Consider the following 24,618-nt stretch of genomic DNA (forward strand, 5'->3'; position numbering starts at 1 on the left):
GGGACCCTGGGAGAGAAGATTCTCCTTGACTGGGAGGATGATAGGGTCTTCCAACGCTAGGTATTGTACGATTGGAAACCAACTTCTTTTTGGCCAATAGGGAAGAATAATGATGAGCTTTGTCAAATCTTCCTGGATTTTTCTTAATACCATTGGTATTAGAGGAAATGGAGGAAAGGCATAGGCCAGATCCATGTCCCAGGGTTGGGACAATGCATCTACTCCCAATGGGTTGTCTCTGAGATTCAGGGAGAAGAATGTCTCTACTTGAGTGTTTTTCCTCATGGCAAACAGGTCTATTTGTGGATAACCCCAATTTTGGGTTAGGGACAGAAAGACTTCCCTGTTTAGGGACCATTCTCCAGGGTCTACTTTTTCCCGACTCAGGAAATCTGCTGAGAGGTTCTCTGAGCCTTTTAGGTGGACTGCCGTGACTGATGGGACGTTTTCTTCTGCTCAACTGAAAATTTGTGCAGAGAGGGCCTGAAGAAGAGTGTGTCTTGTTCCCCCTTGATGGCGAAGAAAGGACACTGCTGTCGTGTTGTCCGATAAAATTCTTATATGCTTCCCTTTTATGGTGGGTGAAGCTCTTATAAGTGTCTCCCATACGGCTCTTAGTTCTTTGAAGTTTGAGGACATCATCTTCATTTGAACAGTCCATGTGCCCTGAAAGTGTTGGTCTTGGATTACTGACCCCCAGCCGTGTTTGCTGGCATCTGTGGTAATCACTACATAAGGAGAAGTTCTCCAGGGGACTCCCTTGTCTATGTTGTTTGTGCAGAGCCACCACAGGAGGGATGATTTCACAGTCTCGGAAATTAGAATTTTTAAATTCAGGGAGTTTTGTTTTCGATCCCACTGGGACAAGATCAGATTCTGTAAGGGTCTGGAGTGAAATTGGCTCCATGGAATAGATTGGATGCAAGACGTCATCATTCCCAACATCCGCATACATTCCCTTATGGAACAGGCGTCTTTCCCCCAAAATTTCCTTACTTCTGCCAGTAGGAGTATTTGTTTCTCTCTTGGGAGGAAGGAATGTTGAAGGGAGGAGTCTAGCAGTACTCCTAAGAAGACCTTCTGTTTCTGGGGAGGAAGACTCGACTTCTGAAAGTTGATTATCCATCCCAATTCCTGTAGTAGGGAAAGAACCTGTAATCGATGACTGACTAAGATAGCCGGAGTATCTGCTGTCAACAAGAAGTCGTCTAGATATGGGATAATTACTATACCTTGACTTCTTATGAATGCCATGATCTCTGCCATAATTTTCGTAAAAATTCTGGGGGCGGAGGAAAGGCCGAAGGGGAGGCAAACAAACTGAAAGTGGAGAATGGAAGGACCGTCCTGAATTGCGAATCTGAGGAATCTCTGGTACGCGGGGTGGATAGGAACGTGATAATACGCATCCTTTAAATCGATCGTACACATTGATGCCTCTTCCCTTATTAGAGGAATAGTCGATCTGATAGACTCCATCTTGAATTTTCGATATTTCACCCATTTGTTTAGGACCTTCAGGTTGATTATTGTCCTGTAGGAACCGTTTGGTTTTTTGACCAAGAAGATTTTTGAATAGTGGCCTTTGCATATTTCGTTGTGGGGAACTGGAGAAATGGCTCTCAATCTGAGTAGTTTCTGGACGTCCTGGATAAGGATCTGATGAAGATCTTTTGCTTGGTACTGGGTTATTAGGAATTTCTCTGGAGGAATGGAGGAAAATTATATTTTGTATCCTTCTTCTATGATCTTTAGAACCCAGGGGTTCTGGGTTATTCTCGACCATTTGGGATAAAATTGTAGGAGTCTTCCCCCCCACGCTCTTGGCGTCATTGCTTTGAGGGCTGGAATGAATTATTTGGGTTAAGGAGATATCCTCGACCCCTTTTTCCTTTGGGGTAACTCCAGCGACCGGACTTCCCTTTCCCGCTGTAGTTCTGTGAGGTAGGATCCCTCTGTTGGCGAAATCTTCCAAACTGAGGGGGTTTTCTTGGTTTCTCTTCAGGAAACCCCTTTTCTCTGTTGCACTCTCCAGCATGTTATCGAGGAGAGAACCGAACATCAGAGACCCTGTAAATGGGATAGAACACTACTTGTTCTTGGACTTCGTATCTCCTGACCACATTTTGAGCCATAATGCTCTTCTAGCAGCATTTGAGAGAGCCCCATTCCTGGCAGCAAATCAAATAGATTCCGCTGAAGCGTCTACCAAGAATCCGGTTGCCATTTTTAGTAAAGGTAGAGATTCTAATAGATCTTGTCGTGATGTCTTCATCATCAAATGGGTCTCTAGCTGGTTTAGCCATATAAACATTGCTCTTGCTACTGATGTGGCCGCGATATTAGTTGAGATCAAGGCAGAGGAAGATTCCCACGCTCTTTTCAGTAGTCCGTCTGCCTTTTGGTCCATGGCGTCCCTCAACTTAGAGGAATCTTCAAAGGGATTGCGTTTTTTTTAGCAACCCTGGCTACTGGGACATCTACTTTTGGGATCTCATCCCAAGGCTTAGTGTCCTCTGGATCAAAGAGAAGTCTGTTTTTAAAATCTCTTGAAATGAAGAGCCTTTTTTCTGAATCTTCCCATTCAGTTGTCACCATTCTTTTGAGATTTTCGTTTACCGGAAAAACCCTTGTTTTCTTTCCCGTTAGACCTCCAAACATCTCATCCTGGATGGTATGTGGTTGGTCTTCTTCAGGAATATCCATAGTTTCTCGTATTGCTTGAATTAAGGTATCCGACATCTCGGAAGAGAAGAATTTTTTTTTCTCTTGAGTGGAAGAAGTTGAAGGCAAGAGTTCCTCTCTTTCTTCTAACTCATCCTCCGATAGGTAATAACACTCCTGCTCAGAGTCAGACCCCTGAGAAGGAGGACAATATTTTTGATCCACTTCAATCCGTGGTCTTTTTGCCCGGGAGTGTGAGGGACTTTCTTGCGGAAGGGCGAGGGAGGCTACTGACTGACCCACTTCTTCACGAATCATAGTCCTAAGTTCAGACATGAACATTAGTTGTTCCTCCTTTAGTATTTTTGCAATACAATCTTGACACAATTGTTTCCTATGGGACTCTGGCAATTTTTTTGCACAAGTCGCACATTTTTTAACCTTCTTTTTATCAGTTTGTCTCTGAGAGGAATCTTTTTTCTAGAGAAAACAGAAGGTAGGTAAAGTATGGTGTACATACATAAGGGGTCATACCCTTCCCCAAGGGTGAGACTCACGTGACCCTGGGACATATTTGGAGTTCCATCAGGACGAGGAAGTTCCATCAGGATGAGGAAGTTCCATACCGCGACAGGTAACAGGCAATGCAATATGCAATCCACAAAAAAATAATCCAAGTTAGAGTTATCAGCTCTAACTACATACCTGTGCGTGTCCCTTTAAATGCGAGCGTTTTGAATTTCCCGCCTTCCAAGATGGCTGCGGACCGGAAGTAGCCCGATGTCATTTCCGGTCGGCTATTCGTCCAGCGTGTTCCTGGAGTGCAGCCGCCATAGCCGGCGACTGAGGCTTGCTATGCGGTGCAGCGAGGATCCCTGCCGATGCGTCCATGTTTATGGAGCCGCCGGTCCCCGCCTGGTCCGCGGCCCGGCCGAAGCCTGCTTGGGAAACCCCAGCCCCCACACACTACCAGAACCCTGCCTAGGATTCCTTAGGTAGGTGTCTCAGGGAGGGAGCTAAGGGACCCCTCGCTTGAGGGGTGTTAGCCTGGGCTTTAGGGGGAAGAGAAGGGGGGAGTGCACGGACCCCCCGATCTTGCCCCCTGCCCGAGTTTCTTTCCTGCACTAACACAGCAGCGACGCTCTCTGCTCCTGACCCTGTGGGGACAGGAAGAACACTGGCAAGTGGGTGGTGGGAGGGGCCTTTTAACCTCTCTGTCTTCCTGTCCCTACAGAGGTCAATAGGGCAACCTCCTGTAGTGCTGTCATGAGGGATGTACTGGAAAAAATCATTTACTTTTTGTGTTACCTTATTCTAATAGCCAGAATGTTTTTTATTTTTTCATTAAAAAAGCCATGCGAGGACTTGTTTTTGCGTACATGCGACTTTTTGATCTCTTTTTATTAAATTTTTGGGGAGGAAGTGACCAAACAATTGTGATTCTGGTATGGTTTATTGTGGTTTTCTTTTATGGCGTTCACCGCGCGGGATAAATAAAATAATTTTGTAGTTCAGGCAGTTACGGATGCGGCGATACCAATTATGTATAGTTTATTTATCTATTTATAATAATAATATTATTATTATTATTATTATTATTATTATTATTATTATTATTATTATTATTATTATTATTAAGACTGATCAGGGAAAAGGGGGGATTTTTACTTTTAACAATTTTATTTTCTTATTTTTACACAACTTTTTTTACTTTTATACTTTGTCCCACTAGGGGACTTGAGGGCAGGAGGCCCTGATCGCTATTCTAATACACTGCACTACATGCATAGTGCAGTGTATTAGAGCTGTCAGCTACTCACTGACAGCAAGCATAGTGGGTCCTGACTTTGTCAGGACCCACTAGGCTTCCGTCGATGGCATAGCCGGACGCCATTGTTAGGTGTCCGGTTGCCATAGTCACCATCGCTGGGCGATATCGTGTAGCAGGCCGGCGATGTTAGCTTAACCCCTAAAAAGCCGCGATCACTATTGAACGTGGCTTTTAAGGGGTTAATTAGCGGGGACACATCGATCGGTGCCCACTATAGGAGCTGCGGCAACTGCTGTACGGGACAGCAGCTGTCACAGCTCCTGTATGTGTCGGGAAGACGGCCGAAATGGCCGTTACTACCGTGACGTACTATTAGGTCATGGAGCACGAACGATACAGCTACCATGACCTAATAGTACGTCCAGGAGTGGGAAGGGGGTTACAGGCTGTGTATCACTTTGAAGTGGATTTTTATTTTTTTTATTTTTATAAAATGTCAGTCAGTGTGTTTTGTGCAACTTTATAATTAGTTTTTAGTAAAAAAAAAAATTTCTTTTTGAGATACAGCTGCTCTATATCCTGTATACAGAGCAGCTGTATCTTACGCTGAATCCTGAACACGTCAGATGCTTGGGACTGACGGGTTCAGTGTCAGCGTGTCCAGTGTGTCTCTGACACATAGGTTCCACCTATAAAAGATCACATCTAAGTTACTTAAATGTGATAGATTACAGGTGGATACAGTCGACTACTCTTGATTCCGCAAAAAAAACGGAAACCTTGCGAAACGGAGACAAACTGAAACCATTAGCAAAGGAAGCGTTACCATTGAAATCAATGGTAATGGTAACGGAAAGCTATGGTTTCTGTTTGGTTTCCGTTCGTGGGTTCCCCTGACGGAAAGGTCTGACAGAACCCATGCACGGAACCCTGACGCAGGTGAGAATGAAGCCTAATTATTACTGTATGATCTGTATAGATGGAGGGTACTATTTTTTGGGGTATAAGCAACTCCCAGTATATCATTACCATTGTTCAGGTTATACCGGAAGCTGCTAACCCGACTTTGCAAATGATCTCTGTACTGAAATGTATTTGCACTGAGCTTGGTCCTGGTGCTGTATATATGTATAAGCTTGGTTATGGTGGTGTGTATATACAGTGGAGGAAATAAGTATTTGATCCCTTGCTGATTTTGTAAGTTTGCCCAATGTCATGAACAGTCTAGAATTTTTAGACTAGGTTAATTTTACCAGTGAGAGATAGATTATATTAAAAAAATAAAAGAAAATCACAGTCAAAATGATATATATTTATTTGCATTGTGCACAGAGAAATAAGTATTTAATCCCCTACCAACCATTAAGAGTTCAGCCTCCTCCAGACCAGTTACACCCTCCAAATCAACTTGGTGCCTGCATTAAAGACAGCTCTTACATGGTCACCTGTATAAAAGACTCCTGTCCACAGACTCAATTAATCAGTCTGACTCTAACCTCTACAACATGGGCAAGACCAAAGAGCTTTCTAAGGATGTCAGGGACAAGATCATAGACCTGCACAAGGCTGGAATGGGCTACAAAACCATAAGTAAGACGCTGGGTGAGAAGGAGACAACTGTTGCGTCAATAGCAACAAAATGGAAGACATACAAAATGACTGTCAATCGACATCGATCTGGGGCTCCATGCAAAATCTCACCTCGTGGGGTATCCTTGATCCTGAGGAAGGTGAGAGCTCAGCCAAAAACTACATGGGGGGAACTTGTTAATGATCTCAAGGCAGCTGGGACCGCAGTCACCAAGAAAACCATTGGTAACACATTAAGCCGTAATGGATTAAAATCCTGCAGTGCCCGCAAGGTCCCCCTGCTCAAGAAGGCACATGTACAGGCCCGTCTGAAGTTTGCAAATGAACATCTGGATGATTCTGAGTGATTGGGAGAAGGTGCTGTGGTCAGATGAGACTAAAATTTAGCTCTTTGGCATTAACTCAACTCACCGTTTTTGGAGGAAGAGAAATGCTGCCTATGACCCAAAGAACACCGTCCCCACTGTCAAGCATGGAGGTGGAAACATTATGTTTTGGGGGTGTTTCTCTGCTAAGGGCACAGGACTACTTCACCGCATCAATGGGAGAATGGATGGAGCCATGTACCGTCAAATCCTGAGTGACAAACTCCTTCCCTCCACCAGGACATTAAAAATTGCTCGTGGCTGGGTCTTCCAGCACGACAATGACCCGAAACATACAGCCAAGGCAACAAAGGAGTGGCTCAAAAAGAAGCACATTAAGGTCATGGAGTGGCTTAGCCAGTCTCCAGACCTTAATCCCATCGAAAACTTATGGAGGGAGCTGAAGATCCCAGTTGCCAAGCGACAGCCTCGAAATCTTAATGATTTACAGATGATCTGCAAAGAGGAGTGGGCCAAAATTCCATCTAACATGTGTGCAAACCTCATCATCAACTACTAAAAATGTCTGACTGCTGTGCTTGCCAACAAGGGTTTTGCCACCAAGTATTAAGTCTTGTTTGCTAAAGGGATCAAATACTTATTTCTCTGTGCACAATGCAAATAAATATATATAATTTTGACAATGTGATTTTTTTTTTATATAATCTATCTCTCCCTGGTAAAATTAACCTAGCCTAAAAATTCTAGACTGTTCATGTCTTTGACAGTGGGCAAACTTACAAAATCAGCAAGGGATCAAATACTTATTTCCTTCACTGTATGTACTGAGCTTGGTTCTGGTACTGTATATATATGTAATGAGCTTTGTTCTGGTGCTGTATATATATATGTACTGAGCTTGGTTCTGGTGCCGTATATATGTAATAAGCTTGGTTCTGGTGTAGAGCAGATGGCATTGTTGCAATTCATTGTATGTTTAATCAGAACCTGTCTGGTAGTTTTAACCCCTTGAACCGCCACCATGTGGTAATACATGACCTGACAATATTTCCAAACATTCCCCTGTATATTTGTTTCAGATGAGGCAAAATCAACTTTTAAAATAGTGCACGCTATATGCTAATTACTATATAAAGGGTCATGGGTCGGTGCCGCTATCCTGTAGAGTGACACAGTCCTAACTGCAAACCCACCTTTCCATGCTTGGTTGACATCGCCCTTGGCTGTTATACATCACTACCAGTCTCCTCCAACTTTCTTGGATGCACCATTGCCTTGTACTCCATGAACACGCACCATTCAGCGAGTTGTACTCTGCCCGGCTTCATCACTGCACCGCGCATGCCAGGAGAGTACAAGTCAAAGGAGAAGGCTGGTAGTAATGTAGAACAGTCAGGGGGATGAAAAATCAAGATCTGGGGGGCGCCAGTTTCATTTTCGCCTCAGGCAGCAGAAAAGCTAGAATTGGCCCTGGGGCGGCGGCGCCACTGAAACCAGATGCCGCCACCCCTTCATGCACTAATTGTACCTGCATTACAATGGCACGGATTGGCAGGGCAGAAAGACTTGCTCCGCCAATCAGCGCCTTTCAACGATGCTAGCAGCTCGATGACGTCATCGCACCGCTTCTGTTGTTGAAAGCCGCTGATTGACAGGGCTGTCGTTCAGCCCCAGCAGGCCTGCATTGACAGAGGATGACGTGGGAACGGGATCGAGGGGAGTATGTAAAGTGGGCCACAATCTACAGGAGAGCCTATATGTGAGGAACTATCTACAGGGGGGGGCCATATATGGGGCACTATATACAAAGAAATCCTCTAGAATAACGAGCATGTACATTATTTTTGTGGAAAAGGAGTGGATTTGGAGTTGGGGCTATCAAGAACTATTCCTCTTTTCATTTACACCTGTTTTAATAAATCTCCCCATGTCTTGTATAGATGAAAGGTGGTCCCATGTACTCCAGTCCAACACTGGTGGCTGCGTATGGCCTGCGGTGGGCCTGTGTGCTTAAAAATGCCTGGGCTGATTTTAAGTCCCAGTCCGGCCCTGGTGGGGGACAAGCGTACTCAGCTCTTTACGTATCCAGTAAAGTCAGCATACACATGGTAGGTACTGTTACCAGCAGGATATCTAAATACAAACAGCCTAAACATTTCTCTGGCAGGGATCACACCGCCAGTTTATGTGTTTAGATCGTCAAGGAGGTGGTTAAACTGTGCTCTGAAATTGCCTAACAATGACTCCAAACTATTATGAAACAAAGTTTATGTATTAATGCATTGTGTAAATGACCTCGCATGAGCAGCTACAAAGTTTTGCATGCTTTCAAGGGAGCTGCCGGGTGATCATTTTAGAGTCTCATTTTATGCCCAGGAGCAATGGTCATTTTACTGTAGAAGTCATTTACGTGGGTTACACCATTCTTGTAAGTTGTAACGAACAATTCTTGCACCAAGCTCTGTCAGGTCAGGTCTGTCAAAAATTTTCCCTGTAATGGTCTTAAAAAAAAAAAATTGTAGAGCAGGATCTGCAGGGGAAAAAAAAAAGAGTTCTGGATACTGTAGCTTGTCATTTTTGGACCTGAAGCGTGAGGGACCGTGAACAAGACCAAACTTATTCCCTGACACTTATGGTAGGGGAAAGGGACCAGCAGCTGGTGCTCCCAGTCAGTGGAAGGAGGAGCCGCAATGCTTGCTGGAACACATCCATCTGGTGATATCTGGTACTGCAGCTCAGCACCATTCACTTGAATGCATGCAGATGGACAGCGCTGTGTCAGGTGCTACAACCTCTCGTTCCGCTGATTGTGGGGGTTCCAGGAGGTCAAACCCTACCATTGTCATAATGGCCTATGGATAGGCTATCAATGTAAAATCCTGGAAAAACCCATTTAAATATAGAAGGTGCAACTATGCCCAGATGTTTAGATTCATTAGTGCAATGTATAGGGGACTATGGGGTAAATTACTATATTCTATTAAATAATTAATATGGGGATTCTCATTGAATAACCTCTCCACCAATTATATAGTAATGACCTTTAGGGCCTTCATAACATCAATACCAGTCTCAAAGGTCAATGAAGTGGCTTTACAACTACACAATCAGAAGGAAACAAGACGTGTAATAACACCCCACTCACATATCTCCCCTAAGTCTTTATAATAAGCAGCTGTGTGTATTGCTCACATCGCTACACTTTTTCTCGGTGTATATAAATGGTGCACATAGTGTGTTCACAGAATAGTGATAAAAATCCTGAGATCAATCAAATAATCGCGGGAAATAAAAAAATAAGACTTCTAGCTAGAAAACGTGGATTTCAGCAGAAAAAAAAATACTCCAAAAAGCATAATACGCACCTTCTAAACAATGCGCAACCCATTACAACTTGTATAAACTACACAGGCACTAAACTAAAAGATCCACCACATTTACTTCAATAGAAAACCAGCGACATTTCTCTCCATCATTGGTAGTACCCCGGCTGCCCTACCTTTACCACCGGGCTCCATTCCCCGTGCTGCACACATCTCCGGTGCTCTTCCTGCCTTTCTGTCAGTGAGCCCTGCCTGTCATCTATTGCTACCACAGCAACCCTACCAGCGCCCAATCCGCGCCAACACAGACCCTGACTCCGCCCAGCCCGGTCCTAGCCAATTAAATGTGATCTTTAAGACAGAGGCTTGACACGCTTTGTGTCAGAGACGGGGGATGTCAGAGGTGAAGTCACGGAAGGAGAACCGCGTATTAATCAGATAGTGACTGGATATAGCGCTTCATGCTCAGCAAATATATGCCTGCCGTGTAACATTCCGCATGTCCTGGTGAATCTACCACCTTCTACCTATAGTCATATTGCTATTGTGTGCAGATACAGAGGGGTGTCCTGTGAGGACCTGTATTTAACCCGTATTCAGCGCTAGATACTAAATTCAGCCTCATGCACATAGTCCTTGTTCATGTCTTCTGGCACTCCAAAAATACAAGACACCCTTAGTTCATAGTTCCCACTCACCTCAAAAGTCTCAAAGTCCGCCCTCACCTTTACCCAAACTATGCAGTGTTTACCCAAAAGTCATAGTCCCCTCTCGTCTCTACCTAAACTATGCAGTGTACCCAAAAAATCATAGTCCCCTATCATCTCTGCCCAGACTATGCACTGTGTACCCAAAAGTCATAGTCCCTTCTCATCTATACCCAAACTGCTGTGTGTACCCAAAAGTCATATTCCCTCTCATCTCTACCCAAAAGTCATTGATCTCTCTCATCTCTACCCAAACTATGTGGTGTGTACCTGAAAGTCATAGTCCCCTCTCATCTTCACCCAAACTATGCAGTGTTTACCCAAAAGTCATAGTCCCCTCTCGTTTCTACCTAAACTATGCAGTGTGTACCCAAACTCATAATCCCTTCTCATCTCTACCCAGACTATGCACTGTGTACCCAAAGTCATAGTCCCCTCTCATCTATAGCCAAACTATGCTGTGTGTACCCAAAACTCATAGTCCCTTCTCATCTAGACCCAGACTGTGCACTGTGTAACCAAAGTCATAGTCCCCTCTCATCTATAGCCAAACTATGCTGTGTGTACCCAAAAGTCATAGTCCCTTCTCATCTTTACCCAAAAGTCATTGATCTCTCTAATCTCTACCCAAACTATGTGGTGTGCACCCGAAAGTCACAGTCCCCTCTCATCTCCACCCAAACTATGTGGTGTGTATCCAAACGTAATAGTCCCCTCTCATCTCTACCCAGACTATGCACTGTGTACCCAAAAGTCATAGTCCCCTCATCTATAGACAAACTATGCTGCGTGTACCCAAAAGTCATAGACCCCTCTCATCTCTACCCAAAAGTCATTGATCTCTCTCATCTCTACCCACACTATGTGGTGTGCACCCAAAAGTCATAGTCCCCTCATCTCTACCCAAACTATGCGGTGTGTACCAAAACATCATAGTCCCCTCTCATCTCTACCCAAACTATGTATTTTGTACCCAAAAGTCATAGTCCCCTCTAATCTCTACCCAAATTATGCAGTGTGTATCCAAAAATCATATTCCCTTCTAATCTCTACGCAAACTATGCAGTGTGTACCAAAAGTCATAGTCCCCTATCATCTCTATCCTGTCTATGCAGTGTGTACCCAAAAATCAGTCCCCTCTCATCTCTACTCAAGTCATAGGTCCCACTCATCTCTTCCCAGACTATGCAGTGTGCACCAAAAAGTCATAGTCCCCTCTCACCTCTACCCAAACTTTGCAGTGTCTACCCAAAAATCATAGTCCCTTCTCATGTCTACCCAAACTATGCAGTGTGTACCCAAAAGTCAAACACTGAAAGTCCACTGATCACTGTGCACACAATACACAAGGCAAAACCTAAAAATTTTAACGCATTTCTCCCTGTACACAAAGATGTATACCCAAAGTTCATTCCTAAAACCCTCAGTCTTTGATCATCTCTATGTACCCAAATCATGACATATATGCTCTAAACCCAATCTGAAATTTGAGTTATCCACTTATCTCTAGCAGTACATAAAATGTAGCATGTACCCACAACATAACACCATACCCTAGTTATGCAGTGTTTACAAAAAATAAAAAGCCAAATCATCTCTAAACTTATCCAAACAATAAAGTCTATTGAAAACCTAACTTGAAACCTGCAGTCCAAACTACTTTCTATCCAATAAAATGTTTTAAATTATTAAACTATGAATAAGAGCTACGTAATGCTCAAAACGCCTATATGGACTAAATTGTGACTGCCTTGTGATACTGGAAAAGAAATATGGATTTATACTCTACAGAGTGCTGATGTTAGCAGATATTACTGTAACGTCCGTGGTCTGCTACCACAAACTCCTTCCATCCAGTCGACGCCCTTCTCTCAAGAGATGTCTGCACATACGGCCGTCCTGCTCCACAGTGACCACCAGGGTGCGCTCACGAGCTCAGTCCAGACTTAAGCCAGAGCGCACGCATGTTGGAGATTGAGCTAATTGCTCCCAGAGCACCCTGGGCTATAAGAAGGTCTCAGCCCCATCCTCCCACGCCTGAGCTTTGTTGTCGTATTCCAAGTTTGTCTTTCAAATGGTCCCCTAGTGTTTCCTGCTCCCAGTGTTCCCTGTTCCTGTAACCTGTATCCTGATCTATTGCTGTGCTGAGCTGTAGCCGTGCTGTATACCACACCTGTCCTGCTTCTCCACGCCTGATGTCTACCTGCTGCCTAGTTCCTGCCTAGCTTGCCTTGCTACTGTGCGAGTTGCCACAGGTATCCTATATGAACTATAGACTCTGACCTGTGCCCTGTTAAGCTCAGGCCATGGACCCTGCTGGTTGATCCAAGACCATGATGACGTCACAAGAGATGCGGGCGGATATGCTAGACCTCTGGTCTCGACAGTACTAACTCCTCCAGGCCTTGAACATTCTCGCATGTCGGCAGGAGGCACGAGCTGCCGTTCCTCCTACTACACCTCCTGGCAGTGTTGATCCTCAGACTACACCTCCTGGCAGTGTTGACCCTGTGTTGCTGGGCCTGCCTTGGCTCCGACTACATGTCCCAGTCCTGGACTGGAATTCTGGAGAGGTTCTCCAGTGGGGCCCTGAGTGTCAAAGCCGATGCCTGGTGTAGATTCGTTCGGCTCAGCCTTCGCTGCCTCGGTCATTGGCAGGATTGCCGATTCATTATGCTGCATTTTCGAACGTCTTCAGCAAGAGGGAGGCGGAGACATTGCCTCCACACCGGGCGTAAGACTGCTCTATCGAGCTGATTCCTGGTGCATCCCTTCCCCGTGGTAGGGTATATCCTCTCTCCTTGCCAGAGACTCTGTCCATGTCCACCTATGTGAAAGAGAACTTGGAGAGGGGCTTCATACGGAAGTCTTCCTCCCCGGCAGGAGCCGGGTTCTTCTTCGACGAAAAGAAGGATGGCTCCCTGCATCCTTGTATTGACTACCGAGGTCTCAACCAGATCACGGTGAAAAATAAATATCCGTTGCCACTGATCTCAGAACTGTTTGATCGTATACGTGGTGCCAAGATTTTTTTCCAAACTAGACCTGCATGGGGCTTACAACCTAGTCCGGATTCGCCAGGGTGATTAATGGAAGACTGCATTTAACACCCGCAATGGACACTATCAATATCTAGTAATTCCCTTCGGCCTGTGTAATGCTCCCGTGGTCTTCCAGGAGTTTGTTAATGACATTTTTCGTGACCTCCTCTATGTTTGTGTAGTAGTCTACCTTGATGATATCTTGATTTTTTTCTCCAGATCCTATGACGCATCAGAAACATGTCCGTCAAGTTTTGCTGCGGTTAAGGGAGAATCGTCTGTACGCTAAGTTAGAAAAGTTAGTGTTTGAAAAAGATGCTCTACCCTTCCTGGGCTATATTATATCGAATCGAGGTCTCAAGATGGATCCTGAAAAGGTAAAGTCTGTCCTGGAATGGCGACGCCCTCAAGGCTTGAGGGCCATACAGCGCTCTCTGGGATTCGCCAATTTTTACAGACAGTTTATTCCAAACTTCTCCTCACTGACTTCTCTCCTATCTCTAGCCTCACTAAGAAGGGCATGAACGCCAAGGCGTGGACTCATGAGGCAGAGTCCGCATTCAATAGCCTGAAGAGTGCCTTCACGTCAGCCTGTATCCTCCATCATCCAGATGTCTCTCTGCAGTTCTCGTTGGAGGTGGACGCATCCTCTGTCGGTGCTTGTGCACTCCTGTTCCAGAGAGGCTCCAAGGGAAAGTCAATGGTATGTGGATATTTTTCTAAGCTCTTCTCTTCCGCATAACGCAACTACTCGATTGGGGATCGGGAGTTACTGGCCATCAAATTGGCCATAGAGGAGCGGAGACATCTACTAGCGGGCACAGCTCATCCCACCCTGATTTTTACGGACCATAAGAGCCTCACCTATCTTCAGACGGCCCAATGGCTGAACCCTCGTCAGGCCAGGTGGTCACTGTTCTTTACCAGATTCCAGTTTGAGCTCCATTATCACCTGGCCGTCAAGAATGTGAGGGCCAATGCCTTGTCCAGGTCTTTCGAGACAGAAAACACCATGGAGATTCCACAGAACATCATTGATCCGTCTTGCATTGTCTCTGTCAATCCCCTGCATGCTGGGGACATTCCTCCAGGGAGGACTATTGTGCGCCTGGCTGACCGTGGAAGAATCCTCCGCTGGGGACACTCTATACTGGCAGGTCACGCGGGGACCCGTAAGACCCGGGATCTGATTGCTTGTCATTTCTGGTGGCCCACGCTGCCCAAGGACATTATGGACTTTGTTTCTTCCTGTTCAGTATGTGCAGCCAACAAGGTTGCTCACTCCAGACCTGCTGGTCTGCTCCAGCCATTGCCTATGCCCAATGTGCCCTGGCAGCATATATCTATGGACTTTATTACAGACCTGCCTCTCTCTGCTGGATGCAGTACTGTCTGGCTGGTGGTGAATCGATTTACAAAGATGGGCCACTTCGTTCCTCTGACCGGTGTTCCTTCTGCTCCTCTGCTGGCCAAGCTGTTCATCCAACACATCTTCCGCCTGCACGGCTTGCTGCAGCATATTCTGTCTGATCGGTGGGTTCAGTTCAACTCAAAGTTCTGGAGAGCCCTCTGCGGACTCCTAGGTATGAGGTTGGACTTTTCCTCGGCCCACCTTACTCAGTCCAATGGTCAGGTCGAGAGGATCAATCAGATCTTGGAGGACTACCTACGCCACTTAATCTCCAAGCAGCATGATGATTGGGTGCAGTTGCTTCCATGGGCTGAGTTCTCTTACAACAATCATACCAGCGAGTCCACACAGAAGACACCGTTCCTTATTGTCTATGGCCAGCACCCACAAATTCCTCTCCTGGTTTCTGTTACGTCTGAGGTACCAGCTGCTGACACAGCTTTTGGGGACTTTCTGCAGATCTGGAAGCAGACTCGATCCTCCATCCTGCTTGCAGTCGACCGCATGAAGCGGAAGGCGGACACAAGGAGAAGGTAACATCCTCACTTTCTTCCTGGCACGAAGGTCTCTCTGTCCTCCAGGAATATTCGACTGAGAGTGCCGTTGTACAAATTTGCTCCCAGGTTCCTCGGTCCCTTCGAGATCCTGCAGCAGATCAACCCTGTCGCCTACAAGCTTCGGCTGCCTCCTACCCTCAAGATCCCCAACTCCTTCCATGTTTCTCTCCTGAAACCAGTGGTTCTGAACCGCTTTACCAAGACTCCAAGCCCTGCGGTTGCCTCCAGCGGCCCTTCAGACATCTTCGAGGTTAAGGAGATCTTGGACACCAAGAGAGTGAGAGGAAAGACTTTTTATTTGGTGGATTGGAGGGGGTTTGGTCCAGAAGAGATTTCCTTGGAGCCAGAGTAGAATCTCAACGCTCCTACCCTCACTAAGAGGTTTCTCTCTCGTTCTGATCCCAAGAGGAGGGGACGTAAGAGGGGGAGATTGAGATAATTGCTCTCACAGCACCCTGGGCTATAAGAAGGTCTCAGCCCCATCCTTTCACGCCTGAGCTTTGTTGTCGTATTCCAAGTTTGTCTTGCAAATGGTCCCCTGGTGTTTCCTGCTCCCAGTGTTTTCTGTTCCTGCAACCTGTATCCTGACCTAGTGCCGTGCTGAGCTGTAGCCGTGCTGTGCTGTATACCACGCCTGTCCTGCTTCTCCACGCCTGACGTCTACCTGCTGCCTAGTTCCTGCCTAGCCTGCCTTGTTACTGTCCGAGCTGCTACAGGTACCTTATATGAACTATAGACTCTGACCTGCACCCTGTTGGCCAGCTGCCATACCGCCAAGGCGGTACGGCCCAGTGGGTCCATGAACCCTATGTAACAATTACTTTTACGAGTCAGCAAACGGGGGGGGGGGGGGGAGGTATGGAAAGATTCCTCATCTTCTGTAGGCAACAATATCATGAAGTACAAATCTGTATTGTAGGGCTGTGACCACACTGTTCTCAAAGAGCCAGTGCATTTTTGACATAATTAAACAAGATCTGTCACCAAGTACAACTCCAACTGCCTCAAATGGGGAAGAGGAAGGGTCACTGGCTGAGTGGGACCACCTGACTGGCTCACTGACTATTATTGTAATTACGGGGTAGGGAGACAGACAGGTGAGCCCTAATCTACCCGCCACTCAGTCCCTGCCTACTTGCAACGACCCATCCTAGGCGACGGGGTACAACTGGGCGACGGTCCCTACGCTCAGTAAGTGCACGACAAACAAGGGTACACAGAAGCTAGGGAAACGGGGCAGCTGCCCACGGAGACACCGTGAGCAACGAGAGTAGTGAACGAGCCGAGTCAAACCAGGAGTGCACGAGGTACAAAACGCTGAGCAGGAGAGTGGTCAGTAAGCCAAGGTCAATAACAAGCAGAGGATCAGTAGTTCAAGCAGCAGCAGAGCCAAGTAGAGCAGAATCACAGGCAAAGGAGGAACAGGAAAGGCAGGTATAAATAGACAGTGGGCGGGAGCTAGCTCCGTCTGGCCAGGCTGTGATAGGCTCTCCCGCTCCTAAGCCTGCCATCCTGAGTGGTGGAAGATGGAGTCAGTCTCACAGACATAGGAGCAGGTGCAGACTGATTACCCACGGGCGTCAACACAGAAGCTGTGTCTGGCAGATCCTTTACAATTATACAGGAAAGGTGTTAGTGAGCCAGTCTTTCTTAGACCCTGCTCAGGAGTTCTAGGGGCCATTCAGTGGGTGATCTTGCATCAGGGTCGATGTTATAGGAATGCTTTATAAAAGGGGCCCTGTGCAACAAACAAAGTAGGGCTCCCCTTCTCTTGATTTTACATCAGTGCAAAGCAGGAGACATAGAGGACTGTGCATCTGCCATTTAACAGTTACAGAGTTCACTCTATTGTCACACAGAGGTCTTAGTGTAAATAGAGCTCTACCAAACTACTTGAACTGACAATAGAGCAGAATAATAATAATAATAATCTTTATTTATATAGTGCCAACATATTACGCAGCACTTTACAATTTAGAGGGAACATGAAACAAACAATATCAGCCATTACATAGTGACAAAGTTAATTTACAATTCAAACCAGAGGAGTGAGGACCATGCTTGCAAGAGTTTACAATCTATGAGGAAATAAGGGAGACACAAAGTGTAACAGTGTTTGTTCTGTACAATTGTCTAGCCATCTTTTATACACACGGGGTGGTGCACATAAAGCTGCATGAGCCGGTCACCAGCCAGTATCCGTGTCTGACGGACATGAAGAGACGGAGTGTGAGGGAATCTTATTCTGATTACTAATCTAGAAGGGGGGCCATGGAAAGGAGTCAGATTAGGGAATGTAATAGGCCTGTCTAAAAAGATGCGTTTTCAGGGCACGTTTAAAACTGTGGATATTGGGAATTAATCTGATTGTCTGGGGTAGCACATTCCAGATGACTGGTGCAGCACGAGAAAAATCTTGGAGACCGAAGTGGGAGGTTCGGATTATGGAGGATTTTAATCTAAGGTCTTTGGCAGAACGTAGAACCTGAGTAGTGTGGTAGACAGAGATGAGGGAGGAGATGTAAGAAAGTGCAGCACTGTGGAGAGCTTTGTGGGTGAGAGTAATAAGTTTGAATTTTATTCTGAATGTTTTTCTGCTCCACTCTCAGGTTGATCCTGGGGTTCCAGTTCATAGGGGCCATCTAGTAGTTAGGCCAGATTTATACTGGATCGTGCAGTGCAGGGTTTTTTTTTTGTTTGTTTTATTAAATTATTTTATTTTGTGCAAAAGCTAGGAGTGGATCATAAAAAGAGGAGAAGTCCATATATGGACAAAAGTGTTGGGATACATACACATTACACCTCTTATAACATCCCATTCTAAATCCATAAGCATTAATAGTGAGTTGGACCCCCCACTTTGCAGCTAAAACAGCTTCCACTCTTCTGGAAGGCTTTATACAAGACTAACAGTGTGTCGGGGGAAACTTCTAGTTCTTCCACATCAACTACACCTAACCATGCCTTTATAGACCATGCTTCGTGTAGTGGGGCACAGCCATGATGGAACAAAAAGGGCCTTTCTCAAACTGTTCCCACAAAGTTGAAAGCATACAATTGTCCAAAATATCTTGGTATGCTCATTTCCTTCCACTGGAACAAAGGGGCCAAGCCAACCTTCAGCTTATCTCTCCTCCACCAAACTTTACAGATGGCACAATGCAGTCAGGCAGGTAACGTTCTTTCTTGCATTCACCAAACCCAGACTCGTCCATCAGACTGTGAGATAGAAAAGCAAGATTCTTCACTTCACAGAACACATTTCCACTGCTCCAGAGTCCAGTTTCAGTGTGCTTTACGCCACTTTATCTGACGCTTGGCATTGTGTTTGGTGATGCAAGGTTTGCACGCAGCTACGCAGTCATGGAAACCAATGCCATGAAGCTCCCGACGCACAGTTTTTGTGCTGATGTTAATGTCAGATGAGGTTTGGAACTCTGCAGTTATTGAGTCAGCAGAGGGTGGGTGACTTTTATGCACTATGTGCCTCAGCACTCGCCACGACACTGCTCTGTAACGTTACAGGTTTACGGGTTCTGCCACTTTATGGCCAAGTTGCTGTGGTGCCTAAATGCTTCCACTTGGCAATAATACCGCTTACAGTTGATCATGGAATATCTAGAGTCAAGAAATTTCATAAACTGACTTGTTACAACGGATGCATCCTATTATAGTACCACGTTCTAATTCAGTGAACGCTTTAGCACGACCCATTCTTTCACAAATGTTTATAAAGGCAGACTGCATGGCTAGGTGCTTGATTTTAAACAACAGTGGCAATGGGACTGAATAAAACTCCTGAATTCAGTGATTAATGGAACACTCCAGTGAATTTTTTTTATCGTGACCCCTGTTTAGAAAGTACACTTTCTAAAAGGTAGGGTAGGTCATCCTCTTACTGGACGCTTTGTTGCCGAACTATAAGCTTCATTCCCGGACCACCGTTATGTGACATGACCGCAATGTGACTGCTTGATTCCTACAGCGTCTGCTGTGTGGTACGGAAGTCTCTTTTACTATACATTCCTATAAGATGCTCAATGTGAGTCCCATAGGAATGTATAGCACTGAGGCCAGTGATTGGCTGCAGCGATCACATGGTTATAAAGGCATCGCTGCAGCACCAAAAACAAAGAGTGGCAAGAAGCACTGGAGCTGCTGCGCTGGAACGGGGTTCTATCAGGTGAGTAATCATTCTTTTATTTTATTTTTATGGCATTTCCCTCCTTGGCCTGATTTTTTCCTATCTCGCAAAACCCCTTTAAGCATCTCCTTTTTCTTTATATCTAGTGGAATGCTTTCCCATTCCATCCAGTAAAATAATAAAATAAGGAAACCTTACAGACCAATTATAAGTCTATTGGGGGGAGAGGGGGGGTTTGGATCATAACAAATCTGCCATATTAGTCATAGATACTCTAAAAACAGAAGCCATATGATGCCAGTGTGAAAATGGCATTTTCACAATAATAACATATTAAAGAATTGTGATTTATGAATTATGTCTTATACATTTCTATCTGCTTATTAACACAATGAGGGTGATGTATCAGATTTGGCTCAATGGAATAGTGGTGTAGCTACCCATGTCAACTAATCTATTTCCATCTCATTCTTCTGAGACCCTTTGGAAAATGAAAACAGTGACCTGATTGGTTGTCATGGGCCAATGACCAATTCTGCTAAACCTCTTCTGATATTTCTTATATGTGACTGAACAACAAGAATACTGCACCACCGTACAATTCATCAGCTTGTAGGAAGATTTGGGGGTCAAATGACTGCATGGACTGAACACTGTCACGTAGGGTTCATGGATCCACTGGGCCTTGGTGGTATGGCAGCTGGCCAACAGGGCGCAGGTCAGAGTCTATAGTTTATATAGGGTACCTGTGGCAGCTCGGACAGTAGCAGGGCAGGCTGGGCAGGAACTAGGCAGCAGGTAGACGTCAGGCGTGGAGAAGCAGGACAGACGTGGTATACAGCACAGCACGGCTACAGCTAAGCACGTCACTAGATCAGGATACAGGTTACAGGAACAGGAAACACTGGGAGCAGGAAACACTAGGTGACCATTTGCAAGACAGACTAGGAATACGACAACAAAGCTCAGGTATGGGAGGATGGGGCTGGGACCTTCTTATAGCCCAGGGTGCTCTGGACCAATTAGCTCAATCACCAACATGCTTGCGCTGTGGCTTCTCAAGTCCGGACTGAGCTCGTGAGCGCTCCCTGGTGGTCACTGTGTGCAGACATCTCTTGAGAGAAGGGCGTCGACTGGATGGAAGGAGTTCGTGGTCACACCCTCCTCTTGGGACTAGAACGAGAGATAAACCTCTTAATGAGGGTAGGAACGTTGAGATTCTCCTCTGGCTCCCAGGACCTCTCTTCTGGACCAAACCCCTTCCAATCCACTAAATAAAAGGTTCTTCCACTTACTTTCTTAATGTCCAAGATCTCCTTAACCTTGAAGGTGTCTGAAGGGCTGCTGGAGGCAACCGCAGGGCTTGGAGTCTTGGTAAAGCGGTTCAGAACCACTGGCTTCAGGAGAGAAGCATGGAAGGAGTTGGGGCTCTTGAGGGTAGGAGGCAGCCGAAGCTTGTAGGCGACAGGGTTGATCTGCTGCAGAATCTCAAAGGGACCGAGGAACCTGGGAGCAAATTTGTACGATGGCACCCTCAGTCGAATATTCCTGGAGGACAGCCAAACCTTCGTGCCAGGAAGAAACTAGGGGATTCTCTTCTCCTTGTGTCCGCCTTTCGCTTCATGCGGTCAACCGCAAGCAGGATGGAGGATCGAGTCTGCTGCCAGATCTGCAGAAAGTTCCCAAAGGCCGTGTCAGCAACTGGCACCTCGGACGTAACAGGGACAGGGAGAGGAATTCGTGGGTGCTGGCCATAGACAATAAGGAACGGTGTCTTCTGTGTGGACTCGCAGGTATGACTGTTGTACGAGAACTCAGCCCACGGAAGCAACTGCACCCAGTCATCATGCTCTTTAGAGATTAAGTGGCGTAGGTAGTTCTCCAAGATCTGATTGATCCTCTCAACTTGACCATCGGACTCAAGTATGGTAGGCCGAGGAAAAGTCCAACTTTATACCTAGCAGTCCGCAGAAAGGCTTTCCAGAACTTCGATTTGAACAGAACCCCTCGATCAGACACAATATGCTGGGGCAAGCCGTGAAGGCGGAAGATGTGTTGGATGAACAGCTTGGCCAGCAGAGGAGCAGAAAGAAGACCGGTCAGAGGAACGAAGTGGGCCATCTTAGAAAATCCACCATCCCCCAGACAGTACTGCATCCGGCAGAGAGAGGCAGGTCCGTAATAAAGTCTATAGCTGTATGGTGCCAGGGGGCATTGGGCACAGACATTGGCTGGAGCAGACCAGCGGGTCTGGAGTGAGCGACCTTGTTGGCTGCACATACTGAACAGGAAGAAACAAAGTCCATAATATCCTTGGGCAACGTGGGCCACCAGAAATGACGAGCAATCAGATCCCGAGTCTTATGGGTACCCGCATGACCTGCCAGCCTAGAGGAGTGTACCCAGCGGAGGATTCTTCCACGGTCAGCCAGGCGCACCAAAGTCCTCCCTGGAAGAATGTCCCCAACTTGCAGGGGATTGACAGAGACAATGCAAGACGGATCAATGATGTTCTGTGGAATCTCCATGGTGTCTTCTGTCTCGAAAGACCTTGACAAGGCATCGGCCCTCACAATCTTGTTAGCCGGGCGATAAAGGAGCTCAAACTGGAACCTGGTAAAGAACAGTGACCACCTGGCCTGACGAGGGTTCAGCCGTTGGGCCGTCTGGAGATAGGTGAGATTCTTGTGGTTCGTAAAAATCAGGATGGGATGAGCTGCGCCCTCTAGTAGATGTTTCCACTCCTCCAGGGCCAATTTGCTGGTCAGTAGCTGCCGATCCCCAATCGAGTAGTTGCGTTCTGCGGAAGAGAAGAACTTAGAGAAATATCCACATACCATTGACTTTCCCTTGGAACCTCTCTGGAACAGGACAGCACCAGCACCGACAGAGGAGGCGTCCACCTCAGAGAACTGTCGAGAAAAACATCTGGATGATGGAGGATAGAGGCTGACATGAAGGCACTCTTCAGGCTATTGAATGCGGACTCTGCCTCAGGAGTCCACACCTTGGCATTCATGCCCTTCTTGGTGAGGTTAGAGATAGGAGATGTCAGTGAGGAGAAGTTTGGAATGAACAGTCTGTAAAAATTGGCGAATCCCAGAAAGCGCTATATGGCCCTCAAGCCTTGAGGGCGTGACCATTCTAGGACGGTCTTTACCTTTTCAGGATCCATCTTGAGACCTCGATCCGAGACGATGTAGCCCAGGAAGGGTAGCGCATCTCTCTCAAACACGCACTTCTCCAACTTGCAGTACAGGCAATTCTCCCTTAACCGCAGCAAAACATGACGGACATGTCTCTGATGAGTCATAGGATCTGTAGAAAATATCAAGATGTCATCAAGATAGACCACAACACAAACATAGAGGAGATCACAGAAGATGTTATTAACAAACTCCTGGAAGACCGCGGGAGCATTACATAGGCCGAAGGGCATTACTAGATATTCATAGTGTCCATCACGGGTGTTAAATGCAGTTTTCTATTTGTCACCCCGGCGAATCCGGATTAGGTTGTAATACCCACGCAGGTCTAGTTTGGAAAAAATCTTGGCACCACGTATACGATCAAACAGTTCTGAGATCAATGGCAACGGATACTTATTTTTCACTGTGATCTGGTTGAGACCCCGGTAGTCGAAACAAAGATGCAGGGAACCATCTTTTTTCTTGACAAAGAAGAACCCAGCTCCTGCCGTGGAGGAAGACTTCCGTATGAAGCCCCTCTCCAAGTTCTCTTTAACATAGGCGGACATAGACAGAGTCTTTGGCAAGGAGAGAGGATATACCCTACCACGGGAAAGGGACGCACCAGGAATCAGCTCGATAGCACCGTCATACACCCAGTGTGGGGGCAGCGTCTCCTCCTTTTCTCTTGCTGAAGAATTCAGAAAATACAGCATAATGACCAGACAATCCTGCCATTGACCGAGGCAGAGGAGACTGATCCGAATGAATCCATGCCAGGCAATGGTTGAGACACTCGGGGCCCAACTGGAGAACCTCTCCAGAGTTCCAGTCCAGGACTGGGGCATGTAGTCAGAGCCAAGGCAGGCCCAGCAGCACTTGGTTAACGGCCTTGGACAAGACAAGAACGAGAGAAGGTCGGAGTGGAGAGCTCCTACTTGGAGCCTCAGCGGCTTGGTCACAGCTAAAACTGTGTCTGGTAGAGGTAGTCCATTTGCAGATGCAACCATCAACGGCCTCTCCAGAGGGGTAGTGGGTAATTGGAGAAGATCCACTAGGTCTCTATGAATGAAATTAGCCGCAGAACCAGAGTCCAGATATGCAGAGACCCGATGCGTTTTTTCGCCGGACATTATGGTCACGGGAATGGACAATTTAGATGAAAGTCCTTCTTTATCCAAGGTTGTCTCTCCTATCAACCCCAGGCTTCAGGGCTTTTGGTGACACAGACGCACAAGATAGCCTCCGAGGCTGCAATATAGACAGAGTCCCGAGGTGCGTCTGCATTGTCTCTCCTGGGTAGATAGCTTAAACTGGTCCATCCTCAGACTCCTTAGGAGGGTCAGAATCTGAGGACAGCAGGGGTTGCTGCAAAGTAGGGACGGGACTAGGGAGACCTCCCTCCCAACGAGCTTCTAGGAGCCGTTCTCGGATCCTTATTTAAATCCGGGCGGCCAGCAGGATGAGGTCATCCAGGATAGACGGTAGATCTCGAGCGGCAAGCTCGTCCTTAATCTTAGGAGACAGTCCATGCCAGAATGTAGCCACCAGGGCCTCATTGTTCCACAACAGTTCTCCTGCCAGGGTGCGGAAGTGGATGGCGTACTCGCCCACGGAGGTGTCTCCTTGGCGTAGGTTCATCAAGGAGGCGGCTTCAGACGAGACTTGTCCAGGCTCCTCAATCACTGTGCGAAATGTCCGGAGGAACCCCTGGAAGTAACGGGTCTCTGGTCCTTGTCTCTCCCAGATAGGATCGCCCATGCAAGAGCTCTGCCAGTGAGGAGAGAGATGATGAAAGCGACCCTTGTGCCATCAGACGAGAATGCCCTTGCATACAGGCTGAAGTGGATCTGGCACTGGTTCAAAAATCCACGACAGTTCCCTGCGTCTCCATCA

At 46.5% G+C, this 24,618-nt stretch overlaps 1 protein-coding gene across 3 annotated transcripts in view; it reads right to left on the bottom strand.

Annotated features, from left to right (window-relative positions):
• Positions 1 to 9,952, bottom strand: part of INPP5B (inositol polyphosphate-5-phosphatase B) — a 116,520-nt gene extending 106,568 nt beyond the window's left edge. For 2 of the 3 annotated variants that reach the window (XM_075853248.1, XM_075853247.1), the window contains exon 1: positions 9,851 to 9,952. Coding sequence is in view for 2 of the 3 variants with exons in the window: in XM_075853247.1 (XP_075709362.1) it covers positions 9,851 to 9,887 (37 nt within the window). In the remaining variant the exon portion in view is untranslated. The remainder of the gene's footprint in view (positions 1 to 9,850) is intronic. The other variant, XM_075853246.1, reaches the window with a different exon arrangement.
• Between the last annotated feature and the right edge of the window lie 14,666 nt (positions 9,953 to 24,618).

Source organism: Rhinoderma darwinii, chromosome 2 (assembly GCF_050947455.1).
Source record: "Rhinoderma darwinii isolate aRhiDar2 chromosome 2, aRhiDar2.hap1, whole genome shotgun sequence".
Classification (NCBI taxonomy): Eukaryota; Metazoa; Chordata; class Amphibia; order Anura; family Rhinodermatidae; genus Rhinoderma; species Rhinoderma darwinii.